A 25,206-nucleotide genomic window follows, 5' to 3' on the forward strand; every position below is an offset into this window, starting at 1 on the left:
AAGTTAAATCCTTCGACTTCGAATATCGAAGACGAAGGATTTACCACAATTTGTTCGATCAAACGATCGAAGGAAAAATCGTTTGATCGAGCGATTAAATCCTTAGAATCGAACGATTCGAAGGATTTTAATCCATCGATCGAACGATTTTCCTTCGATCAAAAATGTGTTAGAAAGCCTATGGGGACCTTCCCCATAGGCTAACATTGAGGTTCAGTAGGTTTTACTTGGCGAAGTAGGGGGTCGAAGTTTTTTTTTTAAAGAGATAGTACTTCGGCTATCGAATGGTCGAATAGTCGAACGATTTTTAGTTTGAACTGTTCGATTTGAAGTCGAAGTTGTAGTCGAAGTAGCCAATTCAATCGTCGAAGTAGCCAAAAAAATAATTTGAAATTCGAAGTTTTTTTTTATTCTATTCCTTCACTCGAACTAAATAAATGTGCCCCTTAGTATGTTATAGAATTCTAAGCAACTTTTCAATTGGTCTTCAATTTTTCTTTTTTATAGTTTTTGAATTATTGGCCTTTTTCTTCTGTCTCTTTCCAGCTTTCAAATGGGAGTCACTGACCCCATCTAAAATCAAATGCTCTGTAATAATCTGTATTACTCATCTTACTCAATCCCTCTCATATTCATATTTTATTCTCTTTTTTCATATCAATGCATGATTGCTAGGGTAATTTGAACTGCTGAATAAAATAAGTCCGCTAAAAAAAACACAAATAATAAAAAAATAGAATCAATTGCAAATTGTCTCAGTAAATCAATCTCTACATCAGTGGTCTCCAACCAGTAGTTCGTGAGCAACATGTTGCTCTCCAACCCCTTGGATGTTGCTACCAGTGGCCCCCAGGCAGGTGCTTATTTTTAAATTCCTGACTTGGAAGAAAGTTTTAGTTGCTTAAGACCAAGTATACTGCCAAGTAGTAGAGTCTCCTGTAAGCTGCCAATCCACATAGGGGACTACCAAATGGCCAATCACAGCCCTTATTTGGCACCACAAAGGACTTTTTTGGTTTTTATATTTGAATGTGGCTCACAGGTAAGAAGGGGACCTCTGCTCTACATCATATTTATAAATATATTAAAAAAAAACAGTTAATATGAGTATAAAAATCTTATATTTAAAGGGCACCTGTTGGCTAAACATATTATACCCAACGAAAGGTGCAGCTAATAGAGCCCTCACTCCAGTTGGGGGTAAAAGTTTTTTTTAATTTTAAATTGCCCCCCACCAGCGCTATGACACTAGCCATGTCAATTAAATGCTTTTCAAACGCATACGCATAATGAGTATGTTGCAGCAGTTCCTCATTATGCACATGCGTGTACCCCAACATGGGAGCTCCCAGTGCGAGTGGCCTAGCGCTGGTGGGGGGCAGGTTTTGAAGAAAAAAAAACTACTGTTAGCCCCAACCTGAGTGCAGGCTCTAGAAACCCAAACCTTTGGTTGGGGATAATATATTTAGTCAACAGGTGCCCTTTAAGGGCTCTTACACACGGGCGGTTTTACCTGCGCTCCTCTGCATTGCACTTTCTTCCGTTCAGCCGCAGGGGAGCGCAGGAGTAGATGCACTCAATTACTGTCAAGGGGGCTGTACGCATCAAACGCAGGTTGGGTTGTATTTCATCTGCATTCGGCGCATACATGCGTCTGTGTGAATACAGCCCCCTTGACAATAATTGAGTGTGTTTACTCCTGAGCTCCCCTGTGGCTGAACGGAAGAAAGCGAAACGCAGAAGAGCGCAGATAAAACCGCCCGTGTGTAAGAGCCCTAAGAAGGTAGCAAGTACAAGTCAACTGAATGAGACCCTTGCAGGTCTCTTATGTATTTAACCCCCTGACCAGCACATCACAAAACATTAAAGAAAAATTCAATTCTTTCAGAATCTCAACAATATAAACTGGAGTATGATTTGTCACTTGCACTGTAAAAAGACAAGACTTGACATGTTTCAGAACCATGAGAAAAATGTACTGGGAAAGAAAAGCAGCAAATAGAGATGTGCTGGTAGAACAAGAAAATCAGGGCAGTGAGTTCCTGAATAGCTTTGCTCCCCGCACTTTGTATAGACAAGCCTCTCTTGAATAGACATGTCTGACTCCTCAGTCACATCAGGATCCTTTAGTTGGGGTTAGCAACAAAATCCGATACCACGTGCAAATAGATTTTTGTTGTGTAAGGAAAATTAAAAGCTTTTCAAGTGTTGAAGTGCAGCACCCAGACATGTGGGAACAGCAATAAGACTTGCTGCAGGTGTTGAGTTATTGTTACTGAGCAAAGGTATTTCTTTGCACCGCCCACACAAACAGAATTAAGCGTATTCATAATTAGTGAAATTATTTGTATTTTACTTTGATCAGTGTAAAATACCTGCCACTGCATATATATATTTTCCTGCCAAAATAACTCCTGGCTTTCCAGCAAATCACTGTTGTGATAATTAATAAAAGTTATCCTGGCGCTGTAAGAAAATTCTGAGTTATGTCGCTGTATAGAACTGATTTTGATGGTGTCGTTTTGCCCTTTGCAGAGCTGTTATTGTAGGTAAGAGTAAAAAATTACTTGCTAAAACAGTAATGCAAGATGGCCACAATTTTTAATCTCTATTGGGAATGCTAAACAGTTAAGATGAGCATAGACACTATGGGGCAGATTTACTAAAGGGCGAAGTGACTAACATTATCGACAATTCGTCAGCGTGACGTCATTTTGTTACTTCACCGATTTACTAATGGGCGCAGACGCTCCTTCGCTATTGAAGGAGATAGACTCTAGTGGTAATTCGCTCCCTTATGCCTGGCGAAGTTGCACTCTGGCGAAGGGACGTAACTACGCAAATTCACTAAGATGCGGATTTTACTGAACGTTACCTCTTGCGTCACACTTGCCTTCTCCACCTCAGACCAGGCGAAGTGCAATAGAGTAGATTGGACTTCCTCAAAATATAGTTGAAAATTTTTCCAAGTCCCAAAAAACGCTAGCGACTTTTCATTTTTCAGGGTGATTGGCTGCAAAAGATCGTAAGTTTTTTTCTGGGGTACCCGGCTTCCCCCCTACATTTCCTAACATATGGCACCTAAACTATACACTGGGCTCATGTGTAGGGCAATATAACAACTTTATTTTCTTTTATTAAGGTTTCCCGGGCTTTTGTAATGTAATGTATTGGCTGCAACATATACGTCCATTAAACTTTAACTTCCCACCATATGCAAATTAGGCAACGCTAGCGCAACTTCGTTTCGCTTGCTGCAGTAATGCTAGCACAACTTCGCCAGCGTTCAGCGCCCTGGACGCAACTTTGGATTTTAGTGAATAAGCGTTGTCCTGTCGAATCTACGCCTGGCGAAGTGTTGTGATGTGAGCGAAGCGGACGCTAGCGCAAATTCGGCGCTTAGTGAATCTGCCCCTATAAAGAAGTACTACATTATCAGTCTCCTTTAGGGCTCTTACACATGGGCGGTTTCCCCTACGCTCCCCTGCGTCGTGCTTTCTTCCATTCAGCCGCAGGGGAGCGCAGAAGTAGATGCCCTTAATTATTCTGAAGGGGGCTGTACTGTACAGACGCATGTAAGCTCCAAATGCAGGTGGGACACAGCATGTTGCATTTCACCTGCGTTCGGCATATAGATACGTCTGTGTGAGTACAGTCCCCTTCACAATAATTGAGTGCGTCTACTCCTGCGCTCCCCTGCGGCTGAACGGAAGAAAGCACAACGCAGGGGAGCGCAGGGAAAACCGCCCGTGTGTAAGAGCCCTTAGATTGCTTTTACTGGTCTAAACAAACCAGTGGAATTGAAAAACCCCAATCCGTTCTGAATTGTGAAGCCAAGCCCCATCCCCTGGCTAACTATGGTAAAGAGAGCAACTGAGAAGATGTAATTGCAGTCACATGACTACCAAGAAACAAAAAACTATGAACATCAAGTTAGGCAAGGGCTTGGAAAACATATCTCTTTTGCTGAACTCCGTTCAATTGCAGGTATGGGATCCGTTATCCGGAAACACGTTACTCCGAATTAAGTCTCCCATAGACTCCATTTTATCGAAATAATCCAAATTTTTAAAAATGATTTCCTTTTTCTCTGTAATAATAAAACAGTAGCTTGTACTTGATCCCAACTAAGATATAATTAATCCTTATTCGAGGCATAACCAGCCTATTGGGCTTATTTAATGTTTACATGATTTTCTAGTAGACATAAGATATGAATTTCCAAATTACGGAAAGATCTGTTATCCAGAAAACTCCATGTCCCGAGCATTCTGGATAACAGGTCCCATACCTGTACAAGGAAGTAGAGAAATATTTAGCTACATGTGTGTATCCCTTTAACACTCTGGCTTTGTTCTATGTTTTAGGTACGCAGGCAAAACTTTCAGAACTCACAATGGAAAAGAGCCGGTGAGTTTAGTTGAACTGTGTTTTCACAATGAAAATGTTATTAGTTTATTCGTTTGATGCTCCATCATATCACTGTTTAACTACCGTCTTTTCATCAGGCCCACTGTAACCACAAATCATTATAAATTTCTGGAAGCATACCCTGCTATCAGGACACCCTCCATACAGCTGAATGACAGGTCAGAAATGCACCAACAATGCTTTGACTGGCAGAAAGTGCAATTATATTACAGTGCTCAGCATTGCAGATTATTTAAGTTAAAGGGATTCCATCTTCAAAACATTTTTTTTTTATCAGTTTTGTTGTTTTTCGATTGTTCACCAGAAGAAAAAACTCCCCCCCACCCAATTGCTTTCCATGTTTCATTGTTTTACTGTTCTTTCCAGATTTGAAGTTTAAATGATAAGCAAACCTTAAAAATTAAGGATAAGTAAACCTTAAACATAAGTGAATGTAAAATTGATGAGGGGGCTATTCTAAGAACTTTTGCAATGTACATTCATTATTTATTTTTTCATTCCAAGATATTAAAGGATACACGTACTGTTAATATGAATGAATTTTGTTACAACAGCGCCACCTGCTGGTCATTTTCCATCCAGTCTGACCACAAAGTAGTCAAGGAAATTGTCAGGAGAAAGAAAGAGGCTGCTCTGGTTTTCTTCTGGTTAGGAAAACAATTAGAAATCTTTGTCAAATGTTTCCTAACCAGAAAAACATCAGAGCAGCCTTTTTCTTTCTCCTGACAATTTCCTTATTTTAGACTTTACTTCCCTTTTAAAGGGATTACGTCATGATTTTTAAGGATTAACTTTTATTTCTAAATTACACTGTTTACACTGCAAATATTTCACTTTACCATGTAAATTTTATTCCTAACACATATAGGGGCCCATATGGGGTTAATCTGCCCCTATGGCTTTAAGGCCCCTCCCTTTTCTTAGTAGGATTGGCCAAGAGGTGTAATGACAACTTCCTGCCACACTGCAATATAGTGTGTGTAAGGAGTGGCCTCTTCCTCTTTGGCCTCTGGATGGTGATCCAGCTGGGTGTGCCCAGGGGAGCCTGGGTGCAGCAAGGCATGTGTCCAAGTCGGGGACCAGGCAACAACCATGAATGAGGAATAGAAAGTGACAGGTGAGCTCCCAGTATTAGTACACTCTAGGAGTGTAATGTGGTCAGGGTTAAGCTAGATAAGAGCAGTTCTGAGCTCCAACATAGGAGTGATAGATTGGAGGTATCTCTCCCAGGTAGGGTTGCCACCTTTTTAAAAATTCTTTACCGGCTGCTGGGGGGTGGGGACACAAAGGGGCGGGCCGTGACGTCAAAATGGGCGGGCCATGATGTCAAAATGGGCGGGCCGTGACATCAAAGGGGGCGGGGCTGCGCCACGGACACCAAAAGAAAAGCTAAGTTCAAGGGGATTGGGGGGCAGGCCGAGGGCTCTTTTTAATTTTATTACAAATTTACCGGCAGCTACATTGCTGACAATATGACAATTTGTCTAGCCTCGGTTGCCCAAAAGGTAGATTGGGATCTACCATTAGTAATTTTGCTGGAGTTTACAGATCTCAAGACACTGTCTAAGGGACAGCTTGTCTAAATCACAATATCATATTTCATGCTTTTCATTCAGATATTTATTATATTAAGGTTACATAAGAAAAAGGATTGGTATAAAATGTTATGGATGTAGATCATAATGGGACATCATCACTAAAAGTAGACCTCAAGTTAGTAAAGTATGGGCACTCCTGGTCTAGCCCCATGTCAGATTTCAAAATAACTCAGAATAACAAAGCATCTCCTATCAACAGAAATCAGTGGACTTGATTTATATAGCCCAGTTGTCAGTTCTGATTTTACGTGAGATAATCAGTTTGATGACAATCGGACCACACTTGCTGGTTCTGAGGGGCCTTAAAGGGACTTTTAATCATAATTATTGGGGTGATTTTTCAGGTGATGGCTTAGGAAGCATGATATTTCAAAATGTACCATTTAGCCCAAGGCTTGCTACATGGTGTAGTTGAAAAGTATCCGCTGTTGGAAGATTCCCAACAAACATCTTGCTTAACCCTAGAAGAATAAAACTGCAAGCACAATGAAGTGCTCGCACATATAAGTCCATTGACTGTATTAACTGATTTCACAGCCGTCTAAATCCTCATGTTCTCAGATAAACATGAATAAATAAATAAGAACTAAATGAACACCCGCCTTTCTCATTAAGCCCTGCAGTACAGATTATTTGAACCAGTAGAGCAGGCACTCAAGTAAAGGCAATCTTCCACCAGGCAGTAGATATAGGGTAAAATAGTTTATTATGTCACATATAGATACACAGGGGCAAATTTACTTACCTTCGAAGTTGCGCCAGCGTTGGCTGCGCTGCACTTCTCCAGGGCGCCGCTAATTCACTAAAATCCGAAGTTGCGCTCAGGGAGGCGAAAGGTATCGAAGTTGCGCTGGCGTTACTTTGTCAAGCAAAGCAAAGTTACGCTAGCGATGCCTAATTTGCATAAGGTGCCAAGTTAAAGTACAATGGACGTATATGTAGCAGCAACTACATTACACTACACAAGCCTGGGAAAGCTTCATAAACTAAAATAGAGGTGTTATTTTGGCCTATACATGTGCCCAGTGTATAGTTTAGGTGCCATATGTTAGGAAATGTAGGGGGGAACCCCCAAAAAATTTACGATATTTTTCAGCCTATCACCCTTAAAAAAGTAAAAGACGCCAGCGTTTCTTGGGACTTTCTTTGAAGCAAGCCCTATCTACTCTATTGCACTTCACCTGGTCTGAGGTGGCGAAGGCAAGTCTGGCGCAAGAGGTAACGTTCAGTAAAATGCGCAAATTAGTGAATTAGCATAGTTACGTCCCTTCACCATAAGACAAACTTCGCCTGGCATAAGGGTGCGAAGTAGCGCTAGAGTAGGTCCACTTCGTTAGTGAATTTACCCCAGCACCCGTTAGTAAATCGGCGAAGTAACGAAATTACGTCACGCTGGCGAATTTGCACTAGCGTTAGCCGATTCGCGCTTTAGTGAATTTGCCCCACAGCATTACGCATTTCGTGTCTCCAACACTTAGTCATAGGCTCAGCCACAGCCCATGACTAAGTGTTGCAGACACGAAATGCGTAAAACTGTGTATCTATATGTGACATAATAAACTATTTTACCTATATCTACTGCCTGGTTGCCTTTACTTGAGCGCCTGCTCTCCTGTTTTCTGGTTTGAACCGCTCCCCTCGCTGAAGGCTCAGGACTGCGCACCTGGGCCTCTTCCTTTATTTGGCGAGTTACCTAGACATACAGGACTACTTCTATTTGTATACTTAAATGCAGATTATTTGGTTGTGACTCAACCCTATCATAATCATTGGATATAAAACATGCTAAATAAGAAAGGTCTATTATTATACTACTTTGGGAGCCCCCATGGATGGGACCACTGGGAAACCCACTAGTGCCTTTGGCAGGTCTAAATGTAGTTGCACAAAAATTCACTTCCACAAGTCACTATGCATACTAGTAAATAGGCCCCATACACTTGCCAGTACTAAGTAAGTTTTGTTGTATACATAGTTTAATCCAGCAGAAAAGTCTAGGCAGCCTAACTAAATTGTTCAATAAAACTGAATCAAATGAAATGTCTAAAATCAAATGTCCTTTAGTGATGCACAGAGAATTGAGGAGCTGTTTTCCAAGAACCATCTACTGCGGGAACAGCACAAGGTGCTTAATGAAAATATCAAAGTGCTGGAGAACAGGTAAACAGTGACAATAACAGAAGTGACATATTTGGGGGTTTTTAAATACACCACAGAGTCATGCATGATTGCCTCCAGAAATATGACACTCCCTTTGACTGTATACTGGGGGACATTTTCACCTCAAAGCAAAGTACAGGTATGGTATCCGTTATCCGGAAATCCATAACCAGAAAGCTCTGAATTACGAAAAGGCCTGCTCCCATAGACTCCACTATAATCAAATAATCCAGATTTGTAAAATTGATTTCCTTTTTCTCTGTAACAATAAAACAGTAGCTTGTACTTGATCCAAACTAAGATATAATTAATCCTTATTGGAAGCCGAAAAAACAGCCTATGGGGTTTATTTAATGTTTCCATGATTTTCTAGTAGACTTAAGGTATGTAGATCCAAATTACGGAAAGATCTGTTATCCGGACAACCCCAGGTCCCAAGCATTCTGGATAACAGATCCCATACTTGTATATCTCAGAAATAACATTGTGTAAAGCATTTACAGTGTCTGACTGGGATACCAGGGGCCCACTAGAAAACCTTAGACTGTGGGCCCACTTTCCACACTATTATTCCTCCTTTCCTCACTAAACCTCTTTATTCTCTATTGCTACTTACTATATTCTTCCATTATAGAGCATTTTTCCCATAAAGCAATAGGGAATGACCATGAAATAGGCTAAATGGCTAGAAGCAAAAGGGCCCACTGACACCTGGACCCACCGGGAGTTTTCCTGGTATCCCAGTGGGCCAGTCTGACACTGAGCATTTATGATGTAACAATGACATAAGTGACTTAAAGGAGAACTAAAGCTTAACTAAAGAAGAAGGGCATCCCAGGAAAACTACAGCCCTTTAGCAGGGAGAATCTGTGCTTCTGAAGATGCCCCCTGTAACTCCACATCTTCTTTTTTGCTAATTATATATATATATATATATATATATATATATATATATATATATATATATATATAATATAAATGTCACAATACAAGGCTGATTATTGGTACATGGCAGCTCAGAAACCAGCACAATTAGCATCATAATGTAATCTTTAGCACTTTAGCATCAGTTTATACAACAGGCAAACCTGATTTTCTGCTTGGTGATTTGCTGTGACCCCTAAGCTTAGCTTCTCAACAGCTGCTCAAAGCTCACTAAGCATGTGAGTGTCACAGACACACCTAGCAAAATCCAAGATAGTAAGCTCCTGTGACAACTTTGAAGGCCTGGATCATTACTACTAATGCTGAAGCTTTAGGCTGGTTCAATATGTTTGGTATATACTGTATAATATGGCATTACAGGTATGGGACCTGTTATCCAGAATGCTCGGGACCTGCGGTTTTCCAGATAACGGATCTTTCTGTAATTTGGGTCTTCATGCCTTAAGCCTACTAGAAATTCATTTAAACATTAAATAAACCCAATAGGCTGGTTTTGCTTCCAATAAGGATTATTTATATCTTAGTTGGGATCAAGTACAGGCTACTGTTTTATTATTACAGAGAAAAGAAATCATTTTTAAAAATTTTATTTGGATAAAATGGAGTCTATGGGAGCCATTCCGTAATTCGGAGCTTTCTGGATATCGGGATATAAGGGATCCTTTACCTGTACTACAATTTTATTTCCAGACTGCAACATATGTAAAATTCATTTTATGACCCTACCTTTCCCCACTTGATAATAATGCAATGTTATACTTCCTGTAAAAGTCTATACCATGAGGTGGTAACTAAAAATAATGTGTTTTATAATTGTATAGGTTAAGGGCTGGCTTGTGTGACAGATGCACAGTGACACAGGAGCTGGCCAAAAAGAAACAGCAGGAGTTTGAGAATTCTCACTTACACAGCCTGCAGCAAATCTCTGTCCTCGGTGAGTATGCTTAGCAAAACCACAGAACAGTATTAATGGTGAATTATTTTTAGGGTACATTAAGGGGCAGATTTATCAAGGGTCAAGGGAGTTTTCAAATTGGTCAAAACTGTCAAATTCGACTAGTGAATTATCCAAACTTGATTTTTTTTTAAAAAAAAAATTTGAATACAATTTTAGAGATTTATCATACTCTGGCCCTTTAAGAATTCAAACTCGACTATGTGCCACCTAAAACCCCCCTGAATTATTGTTTAAATCAATGGGAGAGGTCCAGGGATCAATTTGGAGATGTTGACAGCCTTTCTGACATTCGATTTTTTTCGACATTCTGTTTTTTGTTTTTTTTCGGAGAAAAAACTTGAATCACGTTTAATCAAATTTGAATCTAATTCGATTCAAGTTTAAATTCAAGTCGTAAAAATGTTATTTTAATAATAAGTTTCGACAAGTTGGATTTCGAATTTATGGGAGTTTAAAAAAACTCACATGAATTCGAATTTCGACCCTAGATAAATGTGCCTCCCTGAGATGACCAATTAATATGACCTAAGGTCTTCGGTGCCTAATTTTGCCCTACAGAGGTTGGGATGGCAGTGTCGCTTTAGAGGCACTACATTAATGCATTATAGCACTAAGAAACATGACTATGAAAGATAACCCCTACTTATAAACAAAGTTGTCCCCTTTATCTGACGTGAGTCCCTTTTATATTGCAGCCCATGAAATGAAAAGTTTAAAAGAAGAAAACCGATGCCTTCTGGAGGAGCTGAAGAAGCTACAATGTCTGGAGTAATTGAATTCCTATAATTTATTACTGTGTACTAACAGTATATCCTATGGAAAGACAGAATGATTAATAGCATGATAAGTAAAATGCTTCTTGGCAACCTGGTACTTTCCTCTCAGACACCTACCTAGGCATTCTTTACTTCTTTATTTACATACCTGGCTCGAAACACAATAATATACATTTTCTACAGCAGATAATTGTTCCCTTAAAGAAGAACAGAATTAAGGATAAAACAACTATAAAAGAGATTCTGTGTAACTTGTACCCCATCCAGTGTAAAGCTGGCCATAGATTTTTAAAAGATCTGACCCTCATCGTGAGACCACGATTTTCTCGAAACGATCGTACGAATTGACAATCAACTAAAAAGACCAATTTGCCAGGAAAACAAAGGGGAGCTGCCTGCTTGGCCCTGCAAACATAGATATATTGCACTGGGACCGACAAAGATTTTTTGAACTGGCCGATCAATTTCCTGACAGATGTCGGCCGGAAAATCGTTCGAATCCCACTAACCGCACGATAATTTCGGGATTGGTCGGACTTCGCTAAAATCGGTCGTTCGGCAAGAAGAATCGTCGCGCCTATGGGGAGCTTTAGATTCTTTGAGGAGATTGAGTTTATTAAAATCCCTATTCTTTCAAATTTATGAAGCAATGTTTTTAGCCAAAACCTTTATGCAAAGTGTAGACACTTCCAGAAAGTAGCACCAGATTTAGTATTATTTTGCAATTGTAACAATACAAAAAAGAAAGAAAAATAAACAATTATTGTACCCATCCGTAAAAGAGTAGGATGCATCTCATTGTTACATTGAATATGGCCAACAATCACCACCATAAGCTTCACCCATATTGTCAATGAGCTATTTTGTATTTTTTTAATTTCCATTATGCGAAGGTAATTCTGTATTTCCCTCCTGTAGCAACAAACATCACCGATCCTTTTCCCCCGATATCAAAGCTGCACCAGACTCCCCACAGACACTTTCGGACTCCATAACTCAGAAAAACGGTGTGGAGAAAACAAGTAAGGAGGAAAAGTTAGAAGAGCATGTGCCTGGCCATCAGGATTCAGAAGGTACTGGTAACGTCTTTTAGCAGTGTCACTAAATACACACGGTGCTTTAGCCAGAAAGTTTTGATGACTTTCTACCCTTAGGGGCTGATTCACTATGGGTCGAATATCGAGGGTTAATTAACCCTCGATATTCGACTAGGAATTGAAATCCTTCGACTTCGAATATCGAAGTCGAAGGATTTAGCGCAAATGCTACGATCGTACGATCGAAGGATTATTCCTTCGATCGAACGATTAAATCCTTCGAATCGAACGATTCGAAGGATTTAAATCCAACGATCGAAGGAATATCCTTCGATCAACAAAACTTAGGCAAGTCTATGGGGACCTTCCCCATAGGCTAACATTGACTTCGGTAGCTTTTATCTGCCGAAGTAGGGGGTCGAAGTTTTTTTTAAAGAGACAGATTTTTACTACGAATCCTTCGATTCGTAGTTGTAGTCGAAGGTCGAAGTAGCCCATTCGATGGTCGAAGTAGCCCAAAAAATACTTCGAAATTCGAAGTTTTTTTACTTCGAATCCTTCACTCGAATTTAGTGAATCGGCCCCTTAGTCAAGGTGGTCAAACAGGATCCTAATAAAGAACCAGGAAAAAGGAATTTGTTGTTTTGTTTTTCTATTTAAAGTAATAATGCACCTATATTTTACTATTAAAAAGAAAAATACCCCCCCTAAACCTGCCAGCATCACAAAACTGTGATACTAACCACATGGGCATTTTTGTTTTTCAGAGAAATATTCTGTGGCAGCCAAACTCTCTCCAGGAGGAAAAACATCTCAGATCTCAGGCACGGAGACTCACTTCCAGGAAACTGTATGTGTCATGCCAACATGTGTATTGTATAGTGTATTTTGGGTGGCACCAGCACAGAGCTACACACACATATATATAGTATATATAGTGAATAAATTACCCCCTCTTGTAAAATATAAGGATATTATAAGTTAAAGAGGAGTTTCATGACCATATAAAAACACGAGGCCGAAGGAACTCCGAGGTAACTTCTAATATCCTCATATTTTGCAACTGGGGGTACTTTATTTATTATAATACTTATTTATTTAAGTGAGTCATGTGACAGAAATGACATCAGAACTCACCGTTTATAACTGATGACATCAGAACTCACCATTTATAAGGATATAATTTACAAGATATTCATGGCTTTTGTGTATTATATAGTGAATAAAGTAACCCCTCTTGTAAAATATAAGGATATTATATGTTACCAAGGAGTATCATGACCATATAAAAACACGAGGCCGAAGGCCGAGTGTTTTTATACAGGTCATGGAACTCCGAGGTAACTTCTAATATCCTATTATTTTGCAACAGGGGGTACTTTATTTATTATAATACACAAATTTCAGTGAGTCATGTGACAGAAATGACATCAGAACTCACCGTTTATAACTGATGACATCAGAACTCACCGTTTATAAGGATATAATTTACAAGATATTCAAGGCTTTTGTGTATTATACATGTATACAGTATATATAACTTACTGTCCGCTGTTGATTGTTCCACATTACTTTATCTCTCTCTCTCTCATGGAACATGGGTGGCCAATCAGCAGTGAACAGTAAGTTACAATTCCCATCTGCTGAAATTGGTGAAAATTTCTATATTGAGATAAAAAAAAGTAGCACACAGATAGTTACCTTTGTCCATAACCTTGATAATTGCAGCATTTGCCCATGACACAGAAGATATTCCTAAGCTCACTGAACCAGCAGAAAATCTCCAATCAGCTTCACGGGACAATTGCGGTGCTGAGGCCGGGTTTCAGAAGCGGCCGTGCTGGAATACCACCCTCCCTTAATAAACAGGCTTCAACCAATGAAATGTGAGTGGGGAAAGGTTGACAGCATTACCAATATAAAGATCAGCTGACATTGACATTTCCCATTGGGTTCATTGTTAGGTATTTTTTAATTTTTTGCATTACAAGTCAGCCTCTTTCTAAACTAAAATTTAAAACAGCAAGTGGAAAGTAGACTCATTTTATGGATCAAATCAATCGCTATCAATTTATCGCACTGCAAGAGATTATGGGTCATTTATCAACATAGCAACAAGTATGGTTGCACGAAGCAACATGCAATGTTCACGTGTAGCCTATTTATTAAATATACTTGATGCAAACATGCTTCTTGCATATACATACAGTCCATCCTGCTGAATTATGCGCAAGGGAACCATGGAACTACCTCCACCCCAATGGCAGTAATTATAGGGTTCCCACACTGGGCTGCATCAGTAGAAACAGACCAATGCCTAAAGAATCACTTGCAAAAGGCATTTTAACAGAAAGCAGGCATGACAAAAGTGCAATAAATTTGCTACCACTTTCACAAACGGGGCACAAATACCCTCAGTGACATTTTGGGGCAGATTTATCAAGGGCCGAATTAGAAATTAGAATTTTCAGATTTTTTTATGGTCAAAACTGTCAAATTAGACTATGGAATTATTCAAATTTGATTAGAGTTTTTTTTTTAAGAATGCGATTTTCGAGATTTATCATACTGGCATTTTAAGAATTCAAATTAGTCTATTCGCCACCTAAAACCTGCCAAATTGCTGTCAATGAGAGGGATCCAGGGATCAATTTTGAGTTGTTTGCGGCCTACCTGAAATTCGAGTTTCAAATTTGATTCAAGTTTTTGGGTCGATTTAATTCATCCGAGTTATAAAATTAGATTTTTTTTGAAAAATTTCGAACGGTCGAAATTCGAGTTTAGGGGAGTTTTTAAAAACCCACATGAATTCGGAATTCGACCGTTGATAAATGTGCTGCTTTCTGTTAAAATACTCTGTACTGTAGCTTGTTTTACTTTAGGAATAGTATTTTTTAAAGGACAATATATATATTGCTATTGTACTAGGTGCTCAATAGTTTTCTCACAAATCGTTTTGAAGGTTATTTTTTGATAAATTCTCTTGCAAACAACACAACCATGCTATTTCTGCACATCGGTGACCCAAGCTGGAATCAGAGTGGGTAAATCTGTCAGTGATCCATAGTATGATTTGTTGTTTGCAGCTAAAACAAGTTAGGTTAAGGAAACACAAATTAAGGCTTACATGTATAAAACTAGGATTATTTGTAAAAACCTCCACTACTTTCCCACCACCTCCACTACAGTTCCCCCTTTGAAAAAGTTTCAAGTTCAAGTTTTATTATTTAATAGTGCCTGGATTGTATTTGCAGGTATTCCAAGGGAAGTGGTGTGGATTCCAATAATGCTTCATCACAACTTGAATCTCTGAAACATGATATCCCAAAAGAACAAATGTGTTTACTGCAACAGCATCTGGCACAAAGGCGGCTTGGACCACATGCTCCCGTAGCCATCGGAGATGGTCGCTGCATTATAAGCAAAGGTCAAGACACAGAGGCCACAAAGAAAGTTTCCCAAGATGACTGGGATGAGAGAGTAGTGATGGCCGAGCTCCATGGAGCTATGATGTATCTGAGAGACCGTGGATTTAGAGGAAGGGTGATACACCCTGACCAGAGAGACAGGCTTAATTACATTCTCACCAGACAACACCAAGGACAGAGGTCACCAAAATCCCCAGGCAATGTGCCAGCTTCTCAGCAAAGAGACAGCATTGATGAAAGAGAGTTGTCACTGTTCCATATGCTCAGCGCTCACTGGAAGAACAAGCAACATGAAAGCCAGACTGATGAGAAGGGACTGGAAAAAGAACCAAAGTATGAAGGACATGAGAAGAGGGAACAAGAAGAGCCAACTCCAGATAAGCCCCTCGATCTATCTGATGCCAGAAGAGGGCAGCCAAGCTATTGGTCTGGCAGCAAAGGGGAACAGAGGGGGACACATGAAGGGTTTAGCATTAGCCCGACTTTCACTAATAACTTCTGTCCTCAAGCCATGAATACTGATGTAAGGGGTTCAGAAGACAACAGGTTATCGACAAGTCTGGTGAAGGAAGAAAACATTTTCTCCCAGGACGAAAGCACCATAGATATAAAAAGGGTTAGCATGATCTGTTTAACTATTCTCTTCCAACTTATGCTAATGCTATAATAAATAATTACTTGAATCACTAACCCATACAGAGTACTAGTGTGGATGGATGTGTGAAGTTACTTTTCCTTCATATCTCACTGTTGCACATTATCTTACAAGAAAGCAAGTTGTAGTAAGGTATTTGTTCTGTCTAGGTGGTGCCATAGATGACTGTGTTAAAGGAATTGTTCAGGGTAAAAATAAAAACTGGGTAAATAAATAACATTAAAAAATGTTTCTAATATAGTTAGTTGGCCAAAAATGTAATGTTTAAAGGCTGGAGTGACTGGATGTCTAACATGACAGAACACAACTTCCTGCTTTGCAGCTCTCTTGGTTTCCACTGATTGGTTACCATGTAGTAACCAATCAGTGACTGATGATTCATAACTATTGCTTTTGAATCTGACCTGCATGCTAAGGATCAATTGCAAACTCACGGAACAGTTATGTCCCATGTGGCCCCCATTGAAGTCGCTGACTAAAGGTGGCCATACACGGATAGATCCGCTCGTTTGGCGATGTCGCCAAACGAGCGGATCTCCCTCCGATATGCCCACCTTGAGGTGGGCAATATCGGGCTGATCCGATCGTGGGCCCTAGGGCCCAACGATCGGATCCTAGCGTTCGCCAAACGGCGGTCGGATCGCGGGACCGCATCAACGAACAGATGCGGCCGCGATCCGACGGGATTTTTAATCCCATCCGATCGAGATCTGGCCGACTTTCGGCCAGATCTCGATCGGGGAAGCCCGTCGGGGGCCCCCATACACGGGCCAATAAGCTGCCGACACGGTCTGTCGGCAGCTTTTATCGGCCCGTGTATGGCCACCTTAACTCAGAGTTAGAGAGGTGAAAAGCAGGAGGTTGTGTTCTGTTCTGTTACGTTAGACATCCAGTCACTCCAGCCTTTATACATTTAGGGGCCGATTCACTAAATTCGAGTGAAGGATTCGAAGTAAAAAAACTTCGAATTTCGAAGTATTTTTTGGGCTACTTCGACCATCGAATGGGCTACTTCGACCTTCGACTACAACTACGAATCGAAGGATTCGTAGTAAAAATCGTTCAACTATTCGACCATTCGATAGTCGAAGTACTGTCTCTTTAAAAAAAACTTCGACCCCCTACTTCGGCAGATAAAAGCTACCGAAGTCAATGTTAGCCTATGGGGAAGGTCCCCATAGACTTGCCTAAGTTTTGTTGATCGAAGGATATTCCTTCGATCGTTGGATTTAAATCCTTCGAATCGTTCGATTCGAAGGATTTAATCGTTCGATCGAAGGAATAATCCTTCGATCGTACGATCGTAGCATTTGCGCTAAATCCTTCGACTTCGATATACGAAGTCGAAGGATTTCAATTCCTAGTCGAATATCGAGGGTTAATTAACCCTCGATATTCGACCCATAGTGAATCAGCCCCTAAATGTTTGGCTAACTAACTACATTAGAAACATTTTTTATTTTGCACAGTCTATCTATTTTTATTTTTTAGTTTTTATTTTTACCCTGAACTATTCCTTTAAAGTATTTGGCATGTAAATCTACTATTGTGTGACAATTTAATGAATGTTAATGTAATGCTAGCATTAAAGGGGATCGTAACCTCCCCAAAAATAATTTTCTATTTTTAGTGGTTTCAGCTAAACAGCTGTTTGAAGGCACAGAATGTCAGTGACACTAAGGGGGTTATTTATCAAAGTCTGAATTTATCTCAATATTTTCTGAAAAAAACTCAGACCAAATCCACATGGGTTTTTTGGGCTTATTTATTAATAGACTTTCCCGAAAATTTGTTTACGTGAACAAATCCAAAAAAAACGTGAAAAATATGATTTTCATGATTTTTTTTGGATTTTTCATCCGATTTTCACGATTTTTTCAGATTTTTCACTCAAAAACTCAGAATTTTGCCTGAAAACTTAGTGGTATTGCCAAAAACCCAGCGCACATGAAAAAATCATTGGGACTTCTCCCATTAACTTATATGACAGGTCTGAGATGCCGGATTTTCAGATTCAGATTTTTACATCCTCAGGGTTTAATAAATTCCAAAAAATTTGTTTTTATAAAAGTCTAATTTTATAAAAAAAAAAATCATGACTTTTTCGGAGTTAAGTAAATAACCCCCTAACTGACTGAGCATATATATATATGTGCTTTCTCTTTTAAGTTAACCCTCAGGCTGCTGACTCTCAGTTGAGCTAAAATGTATTAACAGGCTAAAAATACAAATACAGGTATGGGACCTGTTATCCAGAATGCTAAGAACCTGGGGTTTTCCAGACAATGGATCTTTCTGTAATTTGGATCTCCTTACCTTATGTTTACTATTAAATCATGTAAATGTTAAATAAAGCCAATAGGCTGATTCTGCTTTCAGTAAGGATTAATTATACCTTAGTTTGGATCAAGTACAAGGAATCTTTGGGAGGCAGCCTTTCCGTAATTTGGAACTTTCTGGATAATGGGTTTCCGGATAACGGATCCCATACCTGTATCTCAGAAACTGCTAAAAAATAAGGTATGACTTTAAATTGCTCAGGAGTGCTCTGAGTAAGGTTACATCAGTTTATTTTTTGCTTATAGATTAGGGTTACCAGATCACTTGAGAATTCTGGGACATGTCTAATATATGAATGTTCCAGGGTTACACTGATTGCATTTTAATTAAATGCATTATAATAGCCCAGCCTACTATTTTAGTTGCAGCCGTCTTTTCCCATCCTCTATTCATGGGATGGATTGTATTGCATATAGTATATACACCACCAGCAGAGAAAACAGTGCACCATTAGCCTTAGATGAATTACAAAAGACTGAATTCCCATGTAATGCAGGTCCTGAAATAGCTTGAAGCATTTGGATAACATGCCAAATAAAACAGTTCTCTGAACTTACTTATTGTAAACAAAGATTCTCACTGTGGATCTGTTCTGCTATTTCAGAATTCTTCCCCTTCCACTGACAAAGAAAGAGATGGAATATGTCACAAAAGATTAACAAGGGGGCATAAAAGAGAAAGATCTCTGGAACCAGGTGAACTTTTTTTAAAAGCACTAATATGAAGATTATAGATTAAGTTAACTTTTAATAAATTATAGAATGGTCTATTTTAAGCAACTTTTAAATTGGTCTTCATTATTTATTTTGTATAGTTTTTTGTGTGCCTCCTTCTTCTGACTCTTTCCAACTTTCAAATAGGGGTCACTGACCAGATTTAAAAAGACAAAAGCTACAATTGTATTGTTATTGTTACTCTTTATTACTCATTTTTCTATTCAGGCCTCTTCTATTCATATTCCAGTCATTCCGACCCTAGCAACCAGATTGCTGAAACAGCAAACTGAAGAGCTGCTGAATAAAAAGCAAAATAACTCAAAAACCACAAATAATAAAAAAATGAAAACCCATTGTAAATTGTCTCAGAATTTCACTCTCTACATTGTTATACAAGTTAACTCAAAGGTGAACAGCACCTTTAACTTTGTAGCTGCAGAGAAATGCCTATAAGCAAGAATGTCTGTAATCCATAGTTGTAGAATTTGTCTGAACATTTGAAAATTCACCTGTTTACTTCACCAGTTGCATATTAATGTTACTAAATAGTACAAAGTTATATATACTTATAGCGTTCCAAATTTAAAGGACAACTGACAACTGTGTCCTGCTTTATCAGATATGGAAGAAGAGCATGACCCAGTGAATGATGTGCAATCGCCCCAAATGGATTTGGATGAAATGGAAACATCAGACAGTGAGGTTTGTCATTCTCTTATGAAGACACTAGTTTACTGGGTAAAATACAAAATGTAGCAATAGCTGTGCCCACAGATCATCCCCAGTCAGTTAAGTTTTCTACAGATATCACCAGCATATTACTAGCATTATGGTTTCTGTATTTATTATATTCTCATATGGTTCTGTTACCTAGAACAAAGAAACCATCATCATAACTCCTTTGTTTTTCCCCCAGATGCATATATATATAACAAACAAGGGAAAGTTGTGCTCACCACTATTTTTTAAAACCATTAGGCGGGGGTGCAATGAGGGTGTGACCACAAAATACATATAGTCAACTACAAGAGGTCCTCTGCACTCAACCCATTATCAATATATTTAAGACAGAGACATTTTGTGCATACTGCTACTAAAAAATGCCTTACCCTTTAAACAACACAGGGATTGTTTGTCCATATATTGCAATATATTTAAGCTGGCCAACTACGTCAAATATTTAAGCTGGCCAACTACGTATATATATATATATATATATATATGCAGATCCGCACTCTCAGGTCTTATAAAATCTTACATTTGTTTATTGATAAAAAGGACCAATGTTTCGGCCTATTCCAAGGCCTTTCTCAAGGTGAGAAACGTTGGTCCTTTTTATCAATAAACAAATGTAAGATTTTATAAGACCTGAGAGTGATGATCTCTTCTGTTGGACTGTGATACAAATATATGATGCTGCACCAAGGCAAGCTAATCTTGATTTTCGAGAGTGACGGCTTTTCTATGCAATATATATATATATATATATATATATATATATATATTGCATAGAAAAGCCGTCACTCTCGAAAATCAAGATTAGCTTGCCTGGGTACAATATATATATATATTTGGGTTGTGGACAGCACTCCGTTTAGAAACAATACCTGGGTGCACGGTAAAGAAAATATATATATATATATATATATATATATATATATATATATATATATATATATATATATATGGAAAGAAAGACGTGACGTTTCGATCCCTATTGGGACCTTTCTCAAGTTAAAGGTCCCAATAGGGATCGAAACGTCACGTCGGATACATATGCAATAATACTTTTTTCAACTTTTTGCAAAACCCTGGTGTTGCTGGTCTTTCTTTCTATATATATATATATATATATATATATATATATATATATATATATATATATATATATATATATATATATATATATATATATTGATTCTCCCCTATGAGATGGCATCAGTGTAAACTAAATAGCAAACTTTGTCAGTCATAATGTCTGTTTCTAACATTTGATCAGAGATCCACTGTTTACACTGCAAATACTTCATTCTACCATGTAAAATTTCATTCCTAACCAAACAAGTGCATTTTTGTAGTTGTAATACTGGTGTGTAAGTGCATCTCAGGTCATTTTGCCTGGTAATTTACTTCAGAAAGAGCCAGCATTTCAGAATGGAACTGCTTTCTGGCAGGCTGTTGTTTCTCCTACTCAATGTAACTGAATGTGTCTCAGTGGGACCTGGATTTTACTATTGAGTGTTGTTCTTATATCTATCAGGGAACTTTTATCTGGTTACCTTCCCATTGTTCTGCTGATGGGCTGCTGGGGGGAGGGAAGGGGTGACATCACTCCAACTTGAAGTGCAGCAGTAAAGAGTGACTGTGTTATCAAAGCACAAGTCGCATGACTGGGGTAACCTGGGAAACTGATAATATGTATAGCCCCATGTCAGATTTCAAAAAATCTGTTTGCTCTTTTGAAAAACAGACTTCGGTGCAGAAGTCTGCTGGAGCAGCACTATTAACTGATGCATTTTGGGGAAAAAACATGTTTTCCCATGACAGTATCCCTTTAAAGATGCATAATTCATTTACATTGCATACAGAATGGAACCCAAACATTAGATGTTTTGACCTCTTGTTGCCTCCTACAGGCTGAAACAGAAAGCACACACCTTGCAGTGAGCGAAGGTCAGCGCGATGGCTTCAGCAAGGACGGGACAAATCAGAAAAACAAATGGATCAAGAAAGGCAATCGAGGTGCAGGTAGTGACATGTAAAGTGATATACCTGCAAATATTTTACATTTTAAAAAGCAATGATTATAAAATACCATATTCCCATAGCGAGGGGCTGCATTGAGCCGCTCAAATGCCCTAAAAAGCTGAAAATAGCGACATTGTAGCAAAGCTAAACTCTAAAATACAATATTAGAGGTTATTATTTTGGGGTTATTATTGGGATGCTCCTTATGATCACAAGACTCTGACAGCAGCCTTTTAAGCCATATTTCCTTGACCCATGGGTCTGGCCAAACTGTTGAAACAAAAAAGGAGGCTTGGTAGAAATCTTGGTGTTTGATCCTTTAGTTATGTTGTGGGGTGTTCAACAAGAAAACAAGTCTAACATAATAACCCTGTTTTTCCTATTCAGCATCAAGCAAATCTATGAAAAGAAAGAAGAAAGCTCTTCCAACAGAAAGCAACACCTCCCAAGAATAATCATTCACCAGTAAGAGAGTGCATTAAAGATACCTCGTGGGCAAAAAGATGACATGAGAGAGACCCACTGATGCAAGCAGGAAGACTTACCTTAACTTATAGAATGAGAACATATAATTAGGCCAAAACCAGGCCCCTATGTATATATGAAATGCTGAACACTACTGGCAGTGTCTTAGTCTGTATGGATAAAATAACACATTGGATGGGTCATTCATCAATGTAGTGCAAAGAAGGACTATGTGAACTCTTATATGATGTAAGTGTCCACGCCTGTATATATTCGTCAATTCAATTCAAAGCGAGACTTTGGAAACCACACAGCCATAGTTACATTTACAGTTTGCTTCCTTTGGTGCAGTAAGAAGATAGAGCTTAGTATGAGCACTGTGCATTTCTTCTTTGCCCATGCACAATGTGGTAGCTCCCAATTCAAATGTGAGGAAAGTTAACAAGGGTCCCCATAAACTATTGCTATCTCATGATTCATGAAGCGCTTATATACTTGTGCACCCTCCCATAACCTTGGCAGTGCACACAGATCCTAGATTACCAAGTGGAACAGTTAATTGTAACAACAAAAGAAGCAGTTTAAAGTGCTCAAATTCCTTCATCCTTTCACCAGTACTTAAAGTTATTGCTTTTATTCATGGAAGGGGAATGCCACCCCCAGTGGCCCTTTCCCCTTCTCTCACCTGAGCCGAAAACAGATAACCAATATCAGTCTTCCCTGGTCTCTGATGATATATAGGTGACCTGGCAGATCCATGTGTCATTAAAAAGCAATGGCAACTATAATGTACCTGTTGAACAGATAGGAATCCATTCTGCTCATTCTCTGACATTTACACATAAAATATTATCTTAGTGAGGTGCATAGGCGTACATAGTATAACATAGTGACATATCCTTATACTGGTACCATCTTGCCTTCCTATATAAATAATTTCACAGTTACAGCTCATTACTCTGACACCATCTTGCCTTATTATATCCACTGCACCCCAGAAAACAGATAAACCCATGCAATGCTTTTTTTCCAGTTGCATATGCGTTATGTCAGGGCCCCACAGATTGTAGCATACTTGTATCCTCTCAGCTCAGAGCATTTTTCTGATAACAGCTCCTGTTCTTTGAAGCACTGAAGCTTAAGCTGGCCATACACGCAAAGATCCGATTGTATGAATGGAGGATTTGTACGATTTTCGGACCGTGTGTGGAGAGTCCCGTCATTTTTCATCCGGCGGAGATCGTCGTTTGGTCGATCGGCCAGGTTAAAAGATTTCTGTCGGCTACGGGTAATATCTCTGCATGTATTGCCGATTGGACGATTTTCAATGGGAGACTGTCACCAGCTTTGTCGGATATAACTTTTGTACGATTGCTGTCAGGGGCAGAACATCGGCTGATCTGTTCTTTTACTACTTTATATGATCTAAATGGTCAGTGGCAGGTCGGGAGATGGGGAAGTCTGATTGTTCGAGGATTCGAACGAATGTATCTTTGCATCTATGGCCAGCTTTATCCTATGGCCTATACAGCAATTAATTACAGATAATTACCCATGGTGACACTGCAAGGCACTTCAAAGCATGCGAGTAGTCGAAACTCGTTTATTCAATATCAACTTAATTAATTATGAGACACTGGAAAGTAAAGGCAAACTTAAGGCCCACTGATTTGCCTGCCCTTATAACTTCTAAGCTCCATTTGTGCAGTCCTTATGCTCCTATACTTTCGGGGTGCCGTGTATATGTACTGAGTAAAATTCAGGACACTGGTGTACATACACATTTCCTGCCTCTTGCTCTTGAATAAGTTCAACCCAAGGCATGATGGGGGTGGGGACTAGGGTTGCCACCTTTTCTGGAAAAAAAATACCGCTCTTCCTCTATTCTTGCCATTTTTTCATATTAATAAAATTGGCATCAAGCATCATTTTTACCGGCCAGGCTGGTAAAATACCGGCCAGGCTGGTAAAATACCGGCCAGGTGCCAACCCTAGTGGGCACTAATGGAGCAACCCTGGAAAGTAAGTAAAAACTGGAGGACTATCTTATATAGGACTGCTAGCTATAGTTGTGGCAGAGCAGCTAAATGCCATAAGAGGAAAAATAGACTATGCTAAAGGAGAAATAAACACTACAATTTTTTGAATTTATGCAAACCTACAGGAAAGCAATCCTCCGCCACCTGAATGAGAAATGTCCGACAGTGACAGCAATGCCACATTTTGTACCAAAAATGCTTAAAAGATTATTGCTGTATTCTACATTTCTATCAAATAAAAATGAGTTGGTCTTGCTTTATAGAAGGGGTTCTACATATATATATATATATATATATATATATATATATATATATATATATATATATATATATATATATACATAACAATGTGTCTCAATTACCCCTTATAGGAGATCTAAACCCCCTAAGTAAAAAAGCCCTCTCAACTGCCCTCCATAGGCCCCCTCACCTCTTCCTTGTCTATAAAACAGAAAAGTGCTTCTATCTAAAAACCTGAGACAAAAACTGCAGAGAAGTGCAGAGTTGTTTCCGATGCGCATCTTCTGTCTTCGATCACATGTCTTCGCCAACACAGAGCATGCACATTTGGAGATCAGCTTCAGTCGTGCATGCTCTGGCAGGCTCTGTGTTGTAGAAGAGACAATGAAGAGGCTCGCAAGGGACAAAAGATGCCTTCTCTGACCTCAGATGTGCCGTTCTCCCCTTTAAGCAAGCAATGAGTCTATCCACAGTTGTCCATATGTGCTTTAAAAGTCATGGGGAGTGGTAGTCCACTGACAAAAACATGAAAAACATGTTTTTGTCAGTGGACTACCACTCCCCATGACTTTTAAAGCACATATGGACAACTGTGGATAGACTCATTGCTTGCTTAAAGGGGTTGTTCACCTTCAAACAACTAGTTGTTTTCAGATAGAGCACCAGAAAT

General features: G+C 39.1%; 1 protein-coding gene and 1 long non-coding RNA gene across 5 annotated transcripts in view; one reads left to right on the forward strand and one right to left on the reverse strand.

Moving 5' to 3' along the window:
* rbbp8nl.S (RBBP8 N-terminal like S homeolog) overlaps nucleotides 1–23,514 on the forward strand; it is a 39,952-nt gene extending 16,438 nt beyond the window's left edge. For 2 of the 4 annotated variants that reach the window (XM_018238212.2, XM_018238214.2), the window contains exons 3-15: nucleotides 4,368–4,410; nucleotides 4,509–4,589; nucleotides 8,094–8,189; nucleotides 9,956–10,068; nucleotides 10,788–10,860; nucleotides 11,787–11,941; nucleotides 12,673–12,755; nucleotides 13,634–13,791; nucleotides 15,160–15,949; nucleotides 18,933–19,023; nucleotides 19,664–19,746; nucleotides 21,681–21,792; nucleotides 22,180–23,514. In XM_018238212.2, coding sequence (XP_018093701.1) covers nucleotides 4,368–4,410; nucleotides 4,509–4,589; nucleotides 8,094–8,189; nucleotides 9,956–10,068; nucleotides 10,788–10,860; nucleotides 11,787–11,941; nucleotides 12,673–12,755; nucleotides 13,634–13,791; nucleotides 15,160–15,949; nucleotides 18,933–19,023; nucleotides 19,664–19,746; nucleotides 21,681–21,792; nucleotides 22,180–22,247 — 1,946 coding nt within the window. In that variant the 3' untranslated portion in view covers nucleotides 22,248–23,514. The remainder of the gene's footprint in view (nucleotides 1–4,367; nucleotides 4,411–4,508; nucleotides 4,590–8,093; nucleotides 8,190–9,955; nucleotides 10,069–10,787; nucleotides 10,861–11,786; nucleotides 11,942–12,672; nucleotides 12,756–13,633; nucleotides 13,792–15,159; nucleotides 15,950–18,932; nucleotides 19,024–19,663; nucleotides 19,747–21,680; nucleotides 21,793–22,179) is intronic. The other 2 variants (XM_018238213.2, XM_018238215.2) reach the window with 2 other exon arrangements.
* LOC108702621 overlaps nucleotides 1–25,206 on the reverse strand; it is a 65,235-nt gene that overhangs the window by 30,824 nt on the left and 9,205 nt on the right. The window lies entirely within an intron of this gene.

Source organism: Xenopus laevis, chromosome 9_10S, assembly GCF_017654675.1.
Source record: "Xenopus laevis strain J_2021 chromosome 9_10S, Xenopus_laevis_v10.1, whole genome shotgun sequence".
In the NCBI taxonomy this organism is placed as follows: domain Eukaryota; kingdom Metazoa; phylum Chordata; class Amphibia; order Anura; family Pipidae; genus Xenopus; species Xenopus laevis.